Source organism: Amblyomma maculatum, chromosome 1 (genome assembly GCF_055883805.1).
Source record: "Amblyomma maculatum isolate TAMU_Amacu chromosome 1, ASM5588380v1, whole genome shotgun sequence".
NCBI lineage: Eukaryota > Metazoa > Arthropoda > Arachnida > Ixodida > Ixodidae > Amblyomma > Amblyomma maculatum.
This window is the reverse complement of record NC_139344.1, coordinates 383481637-383500872: the sequence shown is the minus strand read 5'-3', so window position 1 is coordinate 383500872 and position 19236 is coordinate 383481637. Positions and strand designations below refer to the sequence as shown.

At 47.0% G+C, this 19236-nt stretch overlaps 1 protein-coding gene across 3 annotated transcripts in view; it reads left to right on the top strand.

Moving 5' to 3' along the window:
- The window catches only part of LOC146208396 (uncharacterized), a 47982-nt gene that overhangs the window by 8251 nt on the left and 20495 nt on the right, over positions 1 to 19236 (top strand). Inside the window, exons 1-2 of one of the 3 annotated variants that reach the window (XM_084593144.1) lie at positions 9342 to 9807; positions 13098 to 13308. The exons of 1 other annotated variant lie outside the window; for it this stretch is intronic. In XM_084593144.1, the coding sequence (XP_084449270.1) occupies positions 13191 to 13308 (118 nt within the window). In that variant the 5' untranslated portion in view covers positions 9342 to 9807; positions 13098 to 13190. Of the gene's footprint in view, positions 1 to 9341; positions 9808 to 13097; positions 13309 to 19236 lie in introns of those variants that run through there. One more of the 3 variants, XM_084593153.1, reaches the window with a different exon arrangement.

Below are 19236 nucleotides of genomic sequence, written 5' to 3'. Positions count from 1 at the left end.
ATTCGGCGGAGATTCCGTTCTAAGCATTTTTCTTTTTTACTATCTGCGCTATTGAAAATGGTACCGGTGTGCTGCCTTCGCTTGGAGGATAGGCAGAGTGATAAGCGCGAACGATAATAAATGACGAACTTAAGGCTGCAAGGATTGCAATAAACTTAATCCTTAACTTCATTACTTTCTTCTTTTCTTTCTGTGATGCACATTTCACGAAGGAAAAACTAAAGAGCTCGGATCGCGCATCCATTTCCCGAAATTGCGTCAAGCGATAAAGCGGCATGGTATGGAACGCAGTTGTCAGGTGCGTTTATTTATTGACAAAGTTACAATTTGAACGGCGAGTTGTCGACTAGCGAGGCAGGCATACCAAACAAGACGCCCCGCCAGGGTGGCGCAGTGGTTGCCATGCCCCTTGGCTGACTGCGCCACCCCGGCGGGGCGTCTTGTTTGGTATGCCTGCCTCGTTAGTCGACAACTCGCCGTTCAAACTGTAACTTTGGCAATAAATAAACGCACCTGACAACTGCGTTCCATACTATGCCGCTTTATCGCTTGACGCAATTTCGGGAAATGGATGCGCGATCCGAGCTCTAGTTTTTCCTTCGTGAAATGTGCACACAAAAGAAAAGAAGAAAGTAATGAAGTTAAGGATTAAGATTATACTGATGTATTTGTACCAATTCATGCAATAAAGAAAAAAAAAAGCCGGGGTGGCGCAGTGGTTACGGCGCTTGACTACTGTTCCCAAGGATGCGGGATCGAATCCCGGCCTCGGCGGCCGCCTTTCGACGGAGGCGAAAAGCAAGGCGGCCGTGTGCTGTGCGATGTCAGTGCACGTTAAAGAACCCCAGGTGGTCGAAATTTCTGGAGTCCTCCACTAGGCGTCTCTCATAGCCTGAGTCGCTTTGGGACGTTAAACCCTACAAACCAAACCAAACAAGACACCGCGAAACGGACAAAGGACAAGCGAGTAGACAAAGAAAGCGCTCACCATGGCTCATATTCCATGGCCTCCTCATTACCTGGTGATCAGAACTCGTCCTCTGCCGCTCCCCCCCCCCCCCCCCCCCCCCCCTTTTCAATCAGGACTCAAAGTCAATTGGTCTCATAGTGAAGTCGTAAGACTCCCCTTCCCCCTCTTCGTGCTCTAATGTGTGGACTGCGGGAATTCGAAGCAGGTAACCATTTTTTTTTTTAATTCTTATCAGTGGTGATCGGAACTATTCTCTGTTATTCTGATTCCATGGCCCTCGTCTGGGCTGCGACCACTTTTCATATAGATGTCAGGTCGCAAAACGCAAAAGAAAAAAGAAAAACTTTATCTGCGCATTTTAGAACTTGCAAAAACGCACCTTGCTACCGCAATCGTGCAACGCAATTGGCAAAACGAAAGTATCCGCCTAAGATGAAAATCCGGGAGGGTTGCATGCAAGCACTTCCAGCCACTGCAGCCTCACGAATCAGGAGGGTTGGAAGATCGCTGTCTCCAGTTCGGGCTAGGCCTCGCAGCATGCAGAGATCGATCGACTTGGCTGAAGCGGTCAGGGACACCACCTGTAACGGAACCGTCCCAATCCTTATAATATAACCTGGTTCACCCAATAAATGTTTTGTAGCGAAAGATACACTATGCTAGCAGAAGCGCGCTTCGCGGTGCCTAGCCAAAGCCACAAATGCGCATGCGCCGTTACCATGACAACCGGTTGCGCCGAGCCGCGCCGGTCTCCTCACGGCGCTCGCAATGCCACGCTCCGCTATGTTCATCACCGTGTTCATAGTGACCATCATGACCGCGCAACTGAGAATACAATCCGCAGCGCATGTGTTCGCTAGATAGACGCGCAATGCTTGAAGAGGCGGGCGACGAGCGCACGTATATGTGGACAGCATCAGCAGACGTTACGCGAAGAAGCGTCGGCGAATCCAGAAGTCATCGCATGGCGCGAGGCCACTTGACAACGTGCGAAAGAAGCAAGGAAGCCTATGTAAGCGTCGGAGAAGCCTTAAAAACGGGGGGAATGTCTCTCTAAGCGGCGGTGCCAAGTCTAGGATCGTCGAAGACGCCGAGTCGCCGCCGAACTACAAGGAGAAAAAAGCCACCCAATGGTATATATATCAATAAGAATTCGAAGCTCAGCGAGCGTACGAAGGTGACGTCCGACTTTAATTTGAAATTGGATTATCATGTTCGGGCCACCCGATGGGGAACCGCCATTGATCTTGGGTTCTGAAGAAAGACCATCACGTCTAGATACCGTGTATCCAAAATTGAGACGGTGGCAAACTACATTACTGGTCATCGTGTCTGTAGAGCCTAACGTTGAACATAAGTATGTGCTTTGCACACATCGAAAACCGCGACAGTGTCTCAATTGCTTAATCGCTGCAGCCTAACATATCACATAGCCAAGTCCAACCAATCGTAACTAAAATTTTTGAAGTAATTTTTATCAAGAAGATATGTCATAAAGACAGCTCCCTCAGCTCGCCCGAAACTTTCTCTGCCCTTTCGTCCGTCCCGTTACGCTGGGATGCAAGCGCCAGCGCTAGGAGATGTGTTCGCGCCCATTGACATGTGACCCCACGATGCGTTTTGTATGTTGTGTGCACTTAGCTGCACTATTTAGAAACCAAATACTTTTTGTTCTTGAAGATGTCATGCACCCCCCACCCCCCTCTTTTTTTTTTTCTTCTGTGTGGTATAGTTCTATAAGGACCACACGACGGCTGTCTGACTTGCACCAGTTATTCACTAAGCATAGCAACTGCTTCACGCTCAACTAAACTACTAAAAAATGCACTTCCTTCGACATTTTTGCAAGCGCAGACCTGTTTCTTCGCACATGCCTCGCCGAGCAATGAATTCGAATGAGCGGAAATTTCCTACAGCAGTCGTAAACCAGCTTCGCTCTCCACAGGCGCGTTTGCAGCGTTTGTCTCGCTTTCTTTCATTAGCATTTTCTCTTCAGTTCTGCATGCTCGTTTACGACAAAAGTTGCGTGCCGAGTTCCTCCAGCCTAAATTTGACCGCCGCGGAGAACAGCACCACTTGTTAAAATAAAAATTAAAAAAAAAAAAACGGGGGAGGGGGAATGAATAGAAGAGAAGGGGGTTCCCCCATCCTCATCTCTCGCTCCACGGGCGGGTGCGCATCGCCAAGTGCCCACGTGTTTGTAGTAAGTTCTTCAGCTGCTCGGCTCCACTCTGATATCAGATATTCTCGTGAGCACGTCGTCTCGCGGCAGAGATCCCCGCTGTGCTTGAGTAGCACTCGATATTGCCCGCGATGTCATGCACTTGCCCCTGTTTTGCCGTCCCGGCTATGGGATCTCTGCGCTGCACATCAAGAGGTGCCACGAAGATGCCATGGTCAGTCAGGGTCAGAAGAGACCGCCGTGGTGGATGTCCTCTCTCGTAGGAAACACCGTCGCCTATACTCCTGCAATCGTGTCGCTGTTATCCGTACATATACCTCTTTTTTTCTGCTGCGTTGTGGCAATGTGCGAACATACTATACACATGCTCATTCTGCAGAAACGATAACGAAGCCTTTATCTCAGTGCCTTACAATGACAGGAAATAGAAATGAAACACTAGGGGCCGGCGTTCGTAAATTTCATACAAGAAGGCATCGAAATTTACATCTTTAGGTTCTTGGTAAATAAAATCCAGCGCTGTTTGTTTAGTTTACATTCGGGTACCAATCGAGTGATTCATGAAGTTCCACAATTCAGATTATTTCGTCCAGCAGAAATACATACCAGTGTTCGTTTTGATAATGGGCATGAAATACTTTAATTTTGGCTCATCGTTTTTACCAAAATTAAAAAAAAATTATAGGCCTCACACACACACACACACACACACACACACACACACACACACACACACACACACACACACACACACACACACACACACACACACACACACACACACACACACACACACACACACACACACACACACACACACACACACACACACACACACACACATACACACACACACACACACACACACACACACACACACACACACACACACACACACACACACACACACACACACACACACACACACACACACACACACACACACACACACACACACACACACACACACACACACACACACACACACAAGAACGTCTAATAAGTGGTTTTTGTTGTCCTTTATTACAATAACTTTCCAGTGTTCCATTACCATCGTTATATGGATCCATATGATTGTCAGTGCCAGCTTGTGTTCGCCCGCTGCGTACATGTTCACAATAAGTAGCCTTGATACAAAAACGCCAATAGGGAATCTGATCAGTATACCTTCTCTCTTAAACGTACTTTTCATACTTACCCTCAGATTGCACCACTGAATAAACAACTATCACCGACACGATTATAAACCGTGAACCGTAATCAGTACAAAACCTATACTTACATTTCGTTGAAGGTGCGTTTTTGGGCAGAAATTACATTGGGTCACGAAATGACCCAGATGAAATCTGGTTTTACCCCAAAACGCAGGGCCCCATCATGTAAAACGTAAGCAGCCGCGGTGGTTCAGAGGATAAGTTCGCGGGATCGAATGAGGATGGCCATATTTCGATGGAGGAGAAATTCAAAACCGCCCGTGCATTGTGCGATACCAGTATACGCTGAAGACTGCTAGATAGTCGAAATTCTAAATTTGCGCTGTAAAGTACAAGGCATTGAAAACACCGGATAAAAGTCCTGTGCTTGCGGAATTTCATCGTAATCGGTCCTTCTAGTGCGGGCGCGTAGACAACTAAGATATTTATAAGAATATATATATATATATACACAGGACGTTCCACGTCCACAGCTATAGTTGAGGGTGGCGCTGGTGAACACTCAAAGTTCGTATACAGACAACATTAATACCCAAGAAAGTAGCAGGGGGGACAGCGGCCGATGTAGCTCAGTTGGAAGATCACCGAACGCGTTATTCGGAGGTCGTGGGTTCGGTTCCCGCCATCGGCACGTTATTTTTCTTTCTACTTTGTGTTTATTTATCTTTCCCCTAATCAGATTACGTTACTAACTTACGTGATTATGAAGTAAAAATTAAAAAAAAAAAGACAAAGTACAATCCCCAATGCTTTCCTTGGCCTCGCCGACTGTCGGCTTCTTTCCTTGATGTATTATAACGAGTACCCTCATTTCCCCTTCATTTATCTGCTTGTAGCTTACGGGGGTCTCGGTTCTGGCAGTCTTGAAGCCATAGGTAGCGTAAGAGGGTTCTAGCACAGCTTTCGCCCTCACTTGTGATCACGTTCTACGTGACGCTGGCGGTAACATAGGACGTTCCACGTCCACCGCTATAGTTGAGGGTGGCGCTGGTGAACACTCTCAAGGTTCATATACAGATAACATTAATACCCAAGAAAGTAGCAGGGGGGACAGCGGCCGATGTAGCTCAGTTGGAAGAGCACCGGACGCGTTATTCGGAGGTCGTGGGTTCGGTTCCCACCATCGGCACGTTGTTTTTCTTTCTACTTTGTGATTATTTATCTTTCCCCTAAACACATTACATTACTAATTTACGTGATTATGAAGTAAAAATTAAAAAAAAAAGACAAAGTACAATCCCCAATGCTTTCCTTGGCCTCGCCGACTGTCGGCTTCTTTCCTTGATATATATATATATATAGTTAAATTTAGTTAATTTGTGATTTAAGAATGTATACGGATAGTAACACTGCAGGAAAATAAGTAAGCCAGTATAGCTAGCAAGCAAAAAAAAAAAAAAACTATAAGGACAATTACGATGCCCCTTATGCAAAATTTCAGCCCAGCTAGTTAAACGTTTTTGCTACATATTGAGGCAAATAAATTTAGAGATGCTTGTGTGTATGTGTGTTTAGTTACAAAGATCTCTATTTTTCTCACGAGCCAAAAAGAATTTTCAGAAGAAGAAGAAGATAATGATGATGAATAACTTTATTAACACCCGTCAGCGCCGTGATGCTCACAGAGTCAGGGCCACATTGTCACATTCCACGCAAGCACTGAGGGCGTATGCAACGCCACACATTATTCTTCAGCCACCTGCGCCAGTTCTCCCTCCCTGGAAATTTGTACAGTTAGGAGACAACAAGCAAACTGATATCCGCAGACCAACGTCTGCCAACTTTGCATCGTTGCTACGCCAGAGATTTGAAGAGCAAGATACTAACCTGCCTCAAGATTCCATAGTAGTGTACGTAGATGGAAGCCTGCAAGGCTGTGAAGCCAAAACGGCAATCTACTGTCCACGGAGACCTAGCCTGAATCAGACAACTACGTTTCAGCTTTCGAAACCACTTACATCTTTCTGCGCTGAGCTTGTGGCAGTTCAGGAGGCACTCTGCTCCGTGGCCTCCATAACCATGCTCCCTGCAGCCCACGTTGCCATCCGCACTGACGCACTTCAAGCAGTACGTCTGCTCCGACGTGTCAGCCGTTGCCCTAAAATTTGCCAAGACATCCACCAGCTTGCGGCGAGCATCCCACAGTCAGTACGCATTGAGTGGGTCCCACGGGATCTGCTGCTTTCCCAAAGTCAAGCTGATTTAGCAACCCACCTCGTGAACCAAGACGCATAAATCCCACGGCTCCTTGAAGTGGACGATGCTACCCTCCTTTTGTCAAGAAAGGAACACCTCCGGCGCCGCACACTTGCACTTATCCCTCCGTGTGCGATATCCCTTCCCCGCGGACTCACCCGTGCAGAGGAGGTTGCGCTTAGGAGGATCCGGTTCGGTGTTGCACTCACACCAGCGGTCACTAGGACGTGGCCATACTTCCAACACTTATATCCCCGCCCATGGTGCCCGATCTGTAAAAACGAAGATGTTGAGGCCGACATCCACCACTTGCTGTGGGACTACCCAGCACTCAAGCCAACACGGATCCGGCACCTTAGCATAGATGGCCTTTCAGCAACCAATCCTGCCTCATATGTCACTTGGACGCAGGGACCTCATCATCGCTCACTTCTGGACTTCATAAAATCAGCCAACCTTTTACATTCATTTAATCATTTATTCGTCCTTCACGTCATACCCTACCGATGCCCAGAGGCAATAAATATCGATAAAAAAAAAGAATATGTATCAAGAGCGAGCGGTACCGCACTCGTGACTCTTCTTTGTCTTCAAGGAAATTCTTTTTGGTTCGCGACTCCCGTGGATCGTGGTCGTTACTCCCTTTCGCTCGCTTACTTACATTGAAAACAAAGACGGTGCGGGTCAATTAACAGTCGAACGGGCACAAAATATTCGCCTGTGTGCGTATGTGCCATACGTACGTTATTTGGTAAACAACAACAACAGCTGCTCTCTCAAACCAAAATGGAGAAGTTCGTCACTGGCAGAGCAGCATGACAACAGAAATCGCTAGCTATTTTGTGATCGTTAAAATGCGTGCGGCACGAATTTACCTTTCAACTGATATTGAATTTTGTTTGAAAAATGTTGTGAAGGACCCTTTCCCCAATTAAGTTGACAATTTATATAGTCGTGCAGCTTTGGTATCTAAGATGAACATTATCCACACATATACATTCCTTATACCAAGTGATAAAAGCATTACAGGGCTAATCAATGCCCCGAAAGGTCTATACTAAGGCGCCCCTCATAGTATTAGGAGCTGCGGGACTTTAAACTGCATGTAAATAAAAAATACTCCGCACACAGAAGCGCTCTGGCAAGAAAGGAATAGGCAGCGGCTCAAATTCTTGCACAGAAGCTGCAGGCTTACGTGTCGCGTCAACTGACGTCCGCGAGGAGCCGAAAGAACAGGTGCAGTAAATTATATTCAGCGCAATGTATCCTATGGACTCATTTACTATGCAGCGAACAGCCTGACTGATCGATGCGTCGCATCTATGCTGCGTAATCTCCTGCATTTCGTAATGTATCAAGCACCCACGACACTCAAGACGGAGCGGCGAGCACCCAGGAATTGAAATTAGGCCAGCGGGGAAAAGGGAGGGGGGGTTGCAAAGGAGGTAGAAGAAAAGTGCTAGTTCTTTTTATGTTTTTTTTTTTTTCATTCTTTTATTTCTGTCATTGATGCGTCGCGTAGGACTATCACCGCATATGACTCCGACGCCCATGAGCAAGCGAACAATTATTCACTTTACACAGAGACAAACGTAGTTTATGCAGAGACAAACTAAAGAACAAGGACTCCATAAAACACCTCGATACCTTACGCGGCAGCTCAGGCTGCTATCAATAAACCTTAAAGAAAAACTTGCTGTTCAATGCCACTCACGTACGCAGACGAGGAAAACGCTGTAAAATGTGCCTCTTTGCACTATAGGTACCATAATGAATCAGATATTTCCCCGCATGCCCAAATTGTTCTGAACACTATGCAAACTTAGAACATTGCATGTTTGCATGCCCTGTCGCAATTTAATCACCTCACATCCAACACCGTCTTCCCCCCAAAAAGTTATTCATAACGAATTAAGGGATTCCTTTAAAAAACAGGGGTGTGTATACACGCCCCAAGGGTGTTTGTAAGGGAATCACTGGGCGAGCACACCTTTTTGTGATGGACAATGCTGCCGCTGGACACAACACACCCTTTTTAGCATATACGGGTACGGGCATGGTTTTAGAATACCTGAAACACTCGCTTAATGACAAGGAAGAGTCAAGGATGAAAAACCGCCTGAGTTAAAAATGAGCTAGAGCACACTTTTGGTGAGATGCTTTATAAAAGAAAGTCACTGCTCAGTGCATAGTTGGAGCAATTTTTAACACGGGTTAGGAGATCGACCGACGGCGTCTGTCAGGTAGTACGTCATACACGCAGAGTAGTCATTGCTTTAATACCGCAGTGCGATGCATTGCGCATGCGTCTGCACGGAATAACGCACTGGAGGGGGTACGCGAGCGCTTTCGCTGGGCGTCACATTAACAGAACATCTGACTTCTTGAAATGCCCTAAAGCTTCCACAGCAGATTGCTACAATAAGTTTCTGTTACTATAGCTTTCCCTCCCACGTCGGCAGAGCTTGACTTTGAACTGAAACGGCACACAACGATCAGTCAACCACGCTTCGATCTGCTGGGTCTTCTTTCCCTTCCAATAGAAGGCATGAATGCCACGAACATTTGCAGACAGGAGTATAGTAACTTAATATTGATTCAATCAATATCGCCTATAACGACCTCCAATAACCCCATTTATAGGAGGTTTTAGCATAGCGAAGACGTACAACGACGTTTACCTGGTCGCCTGGGTACCAGCTACGCAGACGCACTGACACGTGCGGCAGTCAGCGCCTGTCGCAACAAACTAGTGCTGATAAAAGACAAAACGTCGTCGCCTCCGTCGCCGCTGTTATTTCGTCAAGGCGAGAAACGCGTTCCCGCCTTCGACGCGAGAGGAATTAACGACCCCAAGGACGCCGCACGCGCTCTCAAAGGGGCCGGTCGGCTAGCCGGCTGGTTTCACTTGCGAGCGTCCCTCCCAAGCGATCGGCTCGTCGTGACGCGAACCGGAAAGTAGTAGGGAAAAATCGTCCCCTCGGGACACATAACATCGAATGCTTGCACGTCCGGTCGCCGCCGTTTCTCGTCGGTTTAGCGCCTGCAGTGCCTGCAGCACGTAGCACTAGATACAGCCGGCGCGCACAGCTGTAGAACCGACGCAATTTCGCGGCCAGAGCCAGCAATCCTGAGGTGCAAACAGCTGGCTCCCTCTGTTCTCTACATAGTACGACGATTCCGTTAAGGGGCGTAGTTTCGAAGCCAGCTACAGCGGATCACCTGCACGCGGCGACGCTTGACAGGTGAGCATTTTACCATACCGTCACTTGTTAGACAGTCGACCTTGTGGTAACGCGTCGCTGTTTACCTGCCACAATCGTTAAGGCGCATGTGTCGAGAAAGTGATATGGCACATCACTATATTTTTTTTCCTCAATTTTTGCATGGGAATGGCAGCTGTAGCAGCACGAAGCAATGTCATCCAAACCTATGTGCGGCTCACTGGCACACTGCAGAAGCCGGTGCCTCACGATCATTGCAGCAATACCTTTCGCTGCAATTTGAGAGCTTAGAAAATTATTGGGCTTGCCCACGGAAAGGCTGATACATGCGTGCCCGGATGTAGATGACGCAGGCGCTTACATACACTCGACCGCACAGTATGTAAGACCACCCCTGGTATACGTTTTTTTTTTTTTTTTTTTTTTTTTTTTCTGTGGCTGGTGTGTTGCGCAGAACTGCTGCTGGTTAGTAGGTATTTCTGCGTAAGACTGCACGCAGAGTTACCTTCTGTGCGTTAGACCTATCAATTCAGAGCAGTGAGTTTAACAGAGCCCGATACGCCGTAACACGTAGATCTTCAAACCTATGTCAGCTAATGGAAGTTCAATTCATTTGATCGCTTCTGGCTCGAAAACTCCGCTGCGCGTTTTTGTTTGCTGTTTTTCAACGCCAGTGCACACTCTGACCTTATAGCCATTACGGGTATTGATGGACACCACCTTCTAAACAATTACAATAATGTTGACCCACTTTTGTGATAAGATGTAGTCACAATCTGGCAATATTAACAAGGAAAGCTCAGGGGAATGCTCCTTAATTATTTCATTTGGGGTGTATTAATTAAATTATTTAATTAGAAAGCGAAAGAAAACAATACATGCTGCTGATAGGATCATCTCCGAATTTCGAGTACAGCAATGTGCGCTTCATTTGACTTCAGCACAATGCCCACCCATGAAAAAAAAATTCAAATTTCACGTGCACTTGTCCATTCCCAAAGAAACTAGAATATATCCTGCAAAAACGCAGTTATTTCTTTTTTTTTTTTTCATTCGTATGGGACTTCATTCCATACATTATACAAGGATTTTCTGACCATACGTATTTTGAAAAAAAAAAAAAAAAAGTAGATATCAAATAGATTGTTCGTAGCAGATGGTGTACAAGTTATGTAAATAGCACATTTGGGAGGCGAAACACATGTAGGGCCTAAATATGTCTGTCATATTCCGCCTCATGTTTCCAAGCAGTATGTTTGGTCGGTTCGTCCAGTCGCCTTCTTTGGTATTCGCTGTCGAGCTGTGGTGTTCAACCATGGATTCACTCTATATATTTGTTGCAGCATACGGCACAGAAAGAAGAATTGCTTTATTCTCATAAACGGTTGAACTTGTTGCAACAATGAATTGAACCTGCCGCTTGAAATTTCTTGCGTAATATGTTCGCTAGACGAGAGTAGTCTATGTTTTTCATCCTACACTAGCCACAAAGTTCAAAATCAAATGTTGTCGTGATCAGAATGGTATTCGGCTGCTGATGGCGTCCAGAAACTTCTCTTTCGGTTCTACATTCTTGGCAGCGCTTATCAGTTCCCAATAAATGCCGCAAGTGACACTACAGTCTGTTAACATTCGTGATTTGGGCAAATCAGAGCGCCATGAGTTTTCGCTGCACGCGTCGGGCCCAATATAATCCCTATATAATATCGCGTTGGGTATCACCACCGGCATGCTTAAAAGCTTCGGCAGCAGCGGGTATCCACTCATCACTTATTAATTTTATCGCCTTCGTTCCGTGATACGGATGCTACCGTCTACGCGGATCGGTCGATGCACTTACCGCCTTCGACCCGCCGGAGGCGAAGCGCGATGCTATCAGCTGATCTCTGTTCGCTTTCCCCAGAAATGCGCGAAGGTGCGGGCGTTAACTTGAGCATGCAGGGGTGGAACCGAAAGCAGGATTCTTGTACAGTCGCAATCAATATGAGGGAGGGGGGGAGGAGGGGGGGGGGGGGTGATCGCGGGAGCTTCGACCGTTGGGCCTTTCAAGATGCATAGCGGCCGATTTTGGAACTGCGAAGATAATGATTGCGCTGCCTTCTTGCCCTCCTACGCTCTTCCGGGCTACAAGCATCACCCCCCCCCTCCTCCCCCCCCCCCCCCCCCCCCCCCCTAACTAACTAGCCGGCTTTTTTTCAACTCGCAACTGCTGCGGACACGATTTTGCTGACTCGGCCAGCTGACGCCGTCTGTGCGGACGCGGTCTGCGGACAGAAATCTGTGAACAAAGCGAAGTAATGCTTTCATGTGTCACCGCACCCTGCTTGTTGACGCGTGAAAAAAAAAAAAAAAATGCTAGCCAGCGGGGACTGTCAGCTGTTACAGGAACAGCGAAAAGAGAGAGGGAGGCTATCAAGATGTTCCTCTCGCCACGGAAGGTGATGACGTAACGTGGCGCTGCTCCTTGTCTCTGTACTTGAAGTTTTTTGCGGTAGCATAAATTCCGAATTTTTGGCAAGAAATTTTGATTTTGACCCGCCGCGGTGGCCCAGCGGTTAGGGCGTCCCTTGCTGGGCTCGATCCTGGCCGATCCTGACCGCGCCGCCGACGCAAAAAGCCCGTGTACTAGCTGTGCGATGCCACGGCACTTCAAACTTTGATTGTCGAAGTTATTCGCACAATTTCACTACGGTGCCACTCATTCATAGCCCGAGTCGATTTGGACCGTTAGACAACTAAATCAAATCAAAATTTCTGCTTTTGCGGCAAGAAAATTTGGTAGCATTTCGTAGCAGGTGTTCTAATTTTATGAGCAGATAAATTTGTACTTTGTTGGGAGTATTGATAGCTTACGAAAGGAAAAGGCGTCTGGTTGCAAAATTTCAACTTTGGAGGCAATCTTAAAATGTCCTTTACAGACACCCCAAATAAGAAATCGAGCATGGCCCTGCGTTGGCTCAACGTAGGCATACAAAATGGTCGACCTTGGCCCAATCTCTGTCAACAAGGTTGGACCGGACTCGTTTTTACTGACCTTAAATCGTCCGACGTAAGCCCATGCGGCCCCATGTAGGCCCGACGAGCCTGGCCGCCCTAGGTTTAGCTATTGTTAGCAAGGTTGGCCGGAGGTTGGGCCAAAGTCAGATTCCGGTTTTGCAGACAATGTCCATCCTAGCAATGCAAAACGTCTGAATAGCTTCAAGTGTCAGTCCGTAACGTTACCAACAAAATACACACGGTCTACATGAAAAAAAAAATGGTGACCCTCGAAATATTCTGCAGAGCTGAAACAAATACCGTGAATTTTACAGGTAGCAAATTTCAAGAAACAGATGTCTGGCAGTGAACAAAACTCATTAATTCCCATGGCGACCAGATCCACCATGTGAATCGTACAAAAAACAATGCACCGAACAAACACTACGAAAAAGCCACCGCGCTGCTCGCAAACGCATCTACAGCAACTTTCAGAGTGTATATATACCCCACACTCAGGCACTCAGTTTACAGCATGTGACACTGGTAAGTCAAGAGAATTTATTTCACTCATTTTTATGTTTGCAACAGCAACCATGTAAAATACTAGAGGGCATGCTTATGTTGCTGATAATTTTTATTTGAAAACTTCGCCCTGTCGCATTTGTGCGAAATTTTGCAAATGCATTCATTAAAAATATGCTTCTTGGCCAAGCTCGTCGGCAGCCAATCACGGCCCTACTTTGACCATGACTATGTTTGGGTGCTAAGCATTGGGTGCCGACGTGCTGACTAATTGGTTTGGTTTAGTTTGTGGGGTTTAACGTCCCAAATCGACTCAGGCTATGAGAGACGCTGTAGTGGAGGACTCCGGAAATTTCGACCACCTGGAGTTCTTTAACGTGCACTGACATTGCACAGCACACGGGCGCCTTGCTTTTCGCCTCCATCGAAAAGCGGCCGCCGAGGCCGGAATTCGATCCCGCGTCCTTGGGAACAGTAGTCGAGCGCCGTAACCACTGCGCCACCCCGGCGGGGCTGCTGACTAATTTCTTTTCCTATCGTTTTCCGATATGTGGCTAGCTCAAAGTACTTGGCCAACCTCGTGGGCAGGTAACCACGGCCATACTTGTGATCATTTTGGTAGCCTAGCATGGGGGGGGAGGGGGGGGCAAATTCCCTACAATTTGCCAATAGTTGGCTGAAGCCTGAAAGTCGTTGGCCAACTATTAATCAGCGTAAATGGCAGCAAACAAGTGGCCACCGTTGGGCCTGCATTGGCTAGCTGAGAATACTCTGCCCAGCCACCGTCAAAAATCTCTCAATAAATTCAATAAGAAATTTCTAAAATGAAAAAAAAATGGCGAATATTTCAAAATCAAAATGTTCGCATTCAGGATTAAAAATTAATAAGATATATCAAGAACTTACAAGAAGTAAAGCCGGTAGAGATACTGCGCACCATAAAAGGCGCCTTCACTGTCCTCTGCAAACTGCGCAAACTGTCCCCTGCGCGGCAAGCGATACAATGCACCCTGGGCCCTGCGACACCAAATGTAAACTTCCTGGGGAGAAGGCAGGACGGCGCTACATGGTATGGGCCGGCCCACACAATTCGCCTGATGACCCAAACGCAGGTGCAGCTATTGAGGGGTGGGAGGTTGTCTTCGGCCCAAAGAGCCGGCGCGCGCATGGATAGCAGTAGCAGCCGCTTGAGTCACGGACTAGGGTCGACCTCACTTACGCATCCTCCTCCCTTCCCTATCAGTAAAGTTATTTAGCCAGTCACGCGTCAGATCGCACAACGCGTTTTCATGGAGTCTAACCCGGCGCTAATCTTGTGGGAAGTGTGTAGTTTTATTCACGTAAAGTTAAAACTTGGACGCCATATAAGGTCTCTCTTTCCTCGACGCGCCTTCCGAGTGCCAGTGTTGCGAGAGTGCTCGTGCTGCATGCCCTCTGGCTTGTGGATGTGATGGAGTGAGCTAGTGCTCAACCCACAATCAGCGTTGCGCGGCACCTTGTGAACAAAGCAGGCTGGACAGCGAGCCATATGGCTCCGACGACAGCCCGCGGAAACAGCTGCAGCGGGGATCGATGCCGCCCTGCGGTGCTTTCAAGGCCAGACAGCACACGCGGTTTGTGTGCTGCTAAGGTCGGCACCATTGGCGGTAACCTCGCCAAATATTTTCACTTTCTTTTCCTGGATTTCTCCTTTGATTCCTTCGTTGGGCCAGAGGCTGGTTGGGCTTATCTTATGCCTCTCTGTCCTCTTGTTACTAGTCTACGTTCTGTAAGTACGTACTATATTGTCACGTCTCGATTGAACGCCAAGGAGGACCCAAAGATAGGACGGGTTTAATAAATCAACCTGGACGAGTCTTGCGCTCCAACTTCCTTCCAGGCTCGCGCTTGTGGGGCCCAGTCATCATCTTTGGCGTCGTCTTCTATGCGGCATTTGCCCCCCTCCTCAGGAAGCATCGTCCCGATTCGACAAAATCCTTACCGTGTAGCTCCGAAAGAACGTGCAGCCATTCAGCGCCAGGTGGCCGAAATGCTTAGAGACGACGTTATCCAGCCGTCACAGAGCCCCTGGGCTTCCCCCGTGGTACTTGTTAAAAAGAAGGACGGCAGCTTACGATTTTGCATAGATTACCGCAAGCTCAACCAAGTAACTAAAAAAGACGTGTACCCTCTTCCTCGCATCGACGATTCCCTTGATCGCCTACGAAATGCACGTTACTTCTCATCAATGGACTTGAAAAGTGGATATTGGCAGATAGAAGTAGACGAGAGAGATCGGGAGAAGACAGCATTCGTCACTCCCGATGGATTGTACGAGTTTAAGGTCCTTCCGTTCGGTTTATGCTCAGCACCAGCAACATTTCAGAGGTTGATGGATACTGTGCTCTCAGGACTTAAGTGGCAAACATGCCTGGTGTATCTTGACGACGTGATTGTGTTTTCGGCCACATTTGAAGAGCATCTACGCCGTCTGCTAGCTGTATTTCAGGCCATACGATCTGCGGGCCTCACACTAAAACCCGAGAAGTGCCACTTCGGGTACGAGGAGCTGCAATTCTTAGGTCACGTCGTTAGCCAAGAAGGTGTCCGGCCTGATCCTGAAAAGCTCTCCGCAGTCGCCAAGTTCCCGACACCTACGGACAAAAATACATTGCGGCGTTTCCTGGGTCTTTGCGCCTATTACCGCCGGTTTATTGCTGGTTTCTCACGAATTGCCTGGCCATTAACTTCGCTGACGCGTGACAATGCTGTCTTTCACTGGGGTGAAGAACAGGAACAAGCGTTTAATGAGCTGCGGAGACGTTTACAGACACCACCTGTCCTGGCGCACTTTGATGACGACGCCCCTACACTGCTTCATACGGATGCCAGCAACGTGGGCTTAGGTGCTGTGCTGGTGCAGCGCCAGGGTGGTGTAGAAAAAGTAATTGCTTACGCCAGCAGGACCCTATCTAAAGCAGAAGCGAACTACTCGGCAACCGAAAAAGAATGCCTTGCAGTGGTATGGGCGGTTATGAAGTTCCGCCCTTATTTGTACGCTCGCCCCTTTCAAGTCGTTAGCGACCATCACTCGCTCTGTTGGCTGACGAATCTAAAGGACCCTTCAGGGAGACTCGCGCGTTGGAGCCTTCGATTACAAGAATTCGACATGGCAGTTATTTACAAATCTGGGAAAAAGCACGCGGATGCTGACTGCCTTTCGCGAGCGCCGGTCGAACCTTTCACTATGACCGATGAAGACACTGCATTTTTAGGTGTCATAGATGACGCAACGCTTTCCCAACAGCAGCGAGAAGACCAGGAATTGCTCCCTCTTATTGATTTCTTGGAAAAACGAACTACCGTTGTGCCTAAGATTTTCACCCGGGTAATCTCTTCATTCTTTATTCGCAACAACATCGCAGTCTATTCGCAGTCATCATCTTTGGCGTCGTCTTCTATGCGGCAATATATTTGTCAAACGTTTAGAGCTCAGCTGGTTTGATTCTGGGCAACGTGGTTCGGTTCGTAATACGTGTTCCAAATCTCCCGAAGGTAAGGAAATTGCTTGCCCTACGTACCCTCTCGTACGGGAAGGACCTTCATGAATGCTAAAGGAGCGCCACTACGCGGTTTGGAGCCAGACCCCCTATAGGCTCAAAGCTTTTGGCAAAGACTGTACGTTTAATCTCTCTCTCTCGTGCAGATTCTACAAGGCGATGTTAACGCGCCGATTGATTGATTGATTGATTGATTGATTGATTGAATAACTTTATTTGATTAGGGTATTCTTCGCGGTTGTTCCTTTTGTAGAGCCTTCGGCACTGGTTGGTGTCCTTATTCCAGGGCTCCACTTGCTTCCGCCGCCCGTAGAGCACGCTGTATCAGACCTCGTTAGTCTTCACAGCGGTCGCTGGCCAGCATTGCATCCCATTGCTCCGCACTAGGGTCTTGTATAACGTTTACCACGTCAATCTTTTGGCACATCCTAGTTATATGATACATTGTGGGTTCTTCACCGCACCACGGGCATAAGGGCGGATATGCCGTGGGGTTAATAATGTTTCGTACGTACAGATTCGAGAACGTCCCTGTCTGTCCGAGAAATCTGCGATCTTGGTTACGGAAGAGTAGCAGCAGTGTATATACGCAATTAAAGGTCTTTTGTTAAAAAAAAAAAAAACACTTTCGTGGCACATATGATTGCGTGCCCGCCTAGCATGCTGAAGACCTTGTTTCGAACCTCAATAACGATAATTTAATTCTATTATATTACTTGTAATTTCTGAATATATCTCAATTGAAGGAAAGTCCTCGGCAATTTTGGCTTCATTAGTATCTTCCCTCAATTCGATAGCTTTATTTGAATGTGGGGTGTTAGAAACTCCCGCATGAGGTCATGTATTTGTGACGTCGGGCCCTGTCCGATCATTTTTTTCAACCTCCGGCTACAGCGGCGGATTTTAAGCGAAATTAGCTGTATACAGTGTGTCCAAGCTAACTTTAGCCAGGGGTTAAAAATTAAAACGTTTGATGTAGGCCAGAGAAACCACTTGTATACTGCTGCCAGCCATTTGGTGCACCACGAGAAATTTCTATTTTGAAAATAACTAATTAGTAATTAAGATATTTTATTTACTAATTATTGCTATTAGACAATAAGTGTGATATGCAAAGATGGAAAGCACCTTCTGTAACCCCATTCCATTTATTTCCGATGAAGAAAGTTTTACGTGTTGACAGAAAACTTTTATTTGTCCAACACAGCCCAGTCAAAAAAATTCAATGGGTCTAATTGGGAATTTCCCAATTGAAATGAGTTGGTCAAAAACCAATTGTGTTTTCGCCACCCATTGGGCCTGACCATTTGATATGAATTGGTGTTCGCAATTGGAAATAAGTGGTCACCCATGAAGACCAAATGGTTCACCAATTGAACTCAAATGGCATACCCATTGAGCCTAAATGGTTTGAACTCACATAGCTTGAAAAAAAAATGGAGATGCAATTTCAATGTTTTCTGTCCAGAAGTTATAGGGGGGCCAACTTTTATACAAGTGGAATGAAATTACAATTTTTTACAGAAGTCATGAGAGACAAGCAAGCATTACACACACGGAACACAGACTCAATGTATATGTCCACAGGTTGCAGACTTATATACTCCATTCTTTGAACATTGCTGCTGGGACCAGTGACACATCTTTGTTTTCAGAGTTAACTTATTCAATTAATTATGCCTGCACTTACAGTGAATATGATATATGCAATCAATTAATAAGATTAAGTGGCATATACTTGTTATAAGAACTTAGAATTATCACTGTTGTCTCTTTATAGAGGTATGTATATCTATGCACATCTCAGTCAAGGATATCACTGACTTGACTTTCCCAATTGGGAATGTTTGCTTAGGAACAATTAGAACCAATGGGAAGCCCAGTTGGAAGCCCAATTCGTTTCAAATGGGCGTCCCAATTGGGAGCGAAGGAATCTCAATTGGGATTGAAGCAACCCATTGGGCTTCCCATTAGCCCAATGGGTTTATTCAATCCCAATTTGGATGCCCTGTTGGTTTCTTCAGTCCCAATTGGGACGCCCAAATGGTTTCTTCATTCCCAGTTGGGAGTCACGAAACCAACTGGGCGTCCCAACTGGGAGTGAAGAAACCAACTGGGCTTCCCAATTGGGAGTGAAGAAACCAGTTGGGTTAGACAGTACCCATTGGACAAACCATTTGGGATTGGCAGAACCAATTCAGTCTGACTGGTCTTCCCTATTGGACCCTTTGTTTTTACTGGGAGTGACTATCCCGCGCTTCAGGGAGTGGGACAGTCGCCTTAGTTGCAGGCCGGTAGTTCTTGGACCCCGGCAGCATCTTCGGCCAGTCAAACAATCTCTCTTTAGGATCTTGAGTCTGAGCTTCGCAGAAGGGTCTCCCTGGTGTCTTTTGTTATATATTTAGCCCTA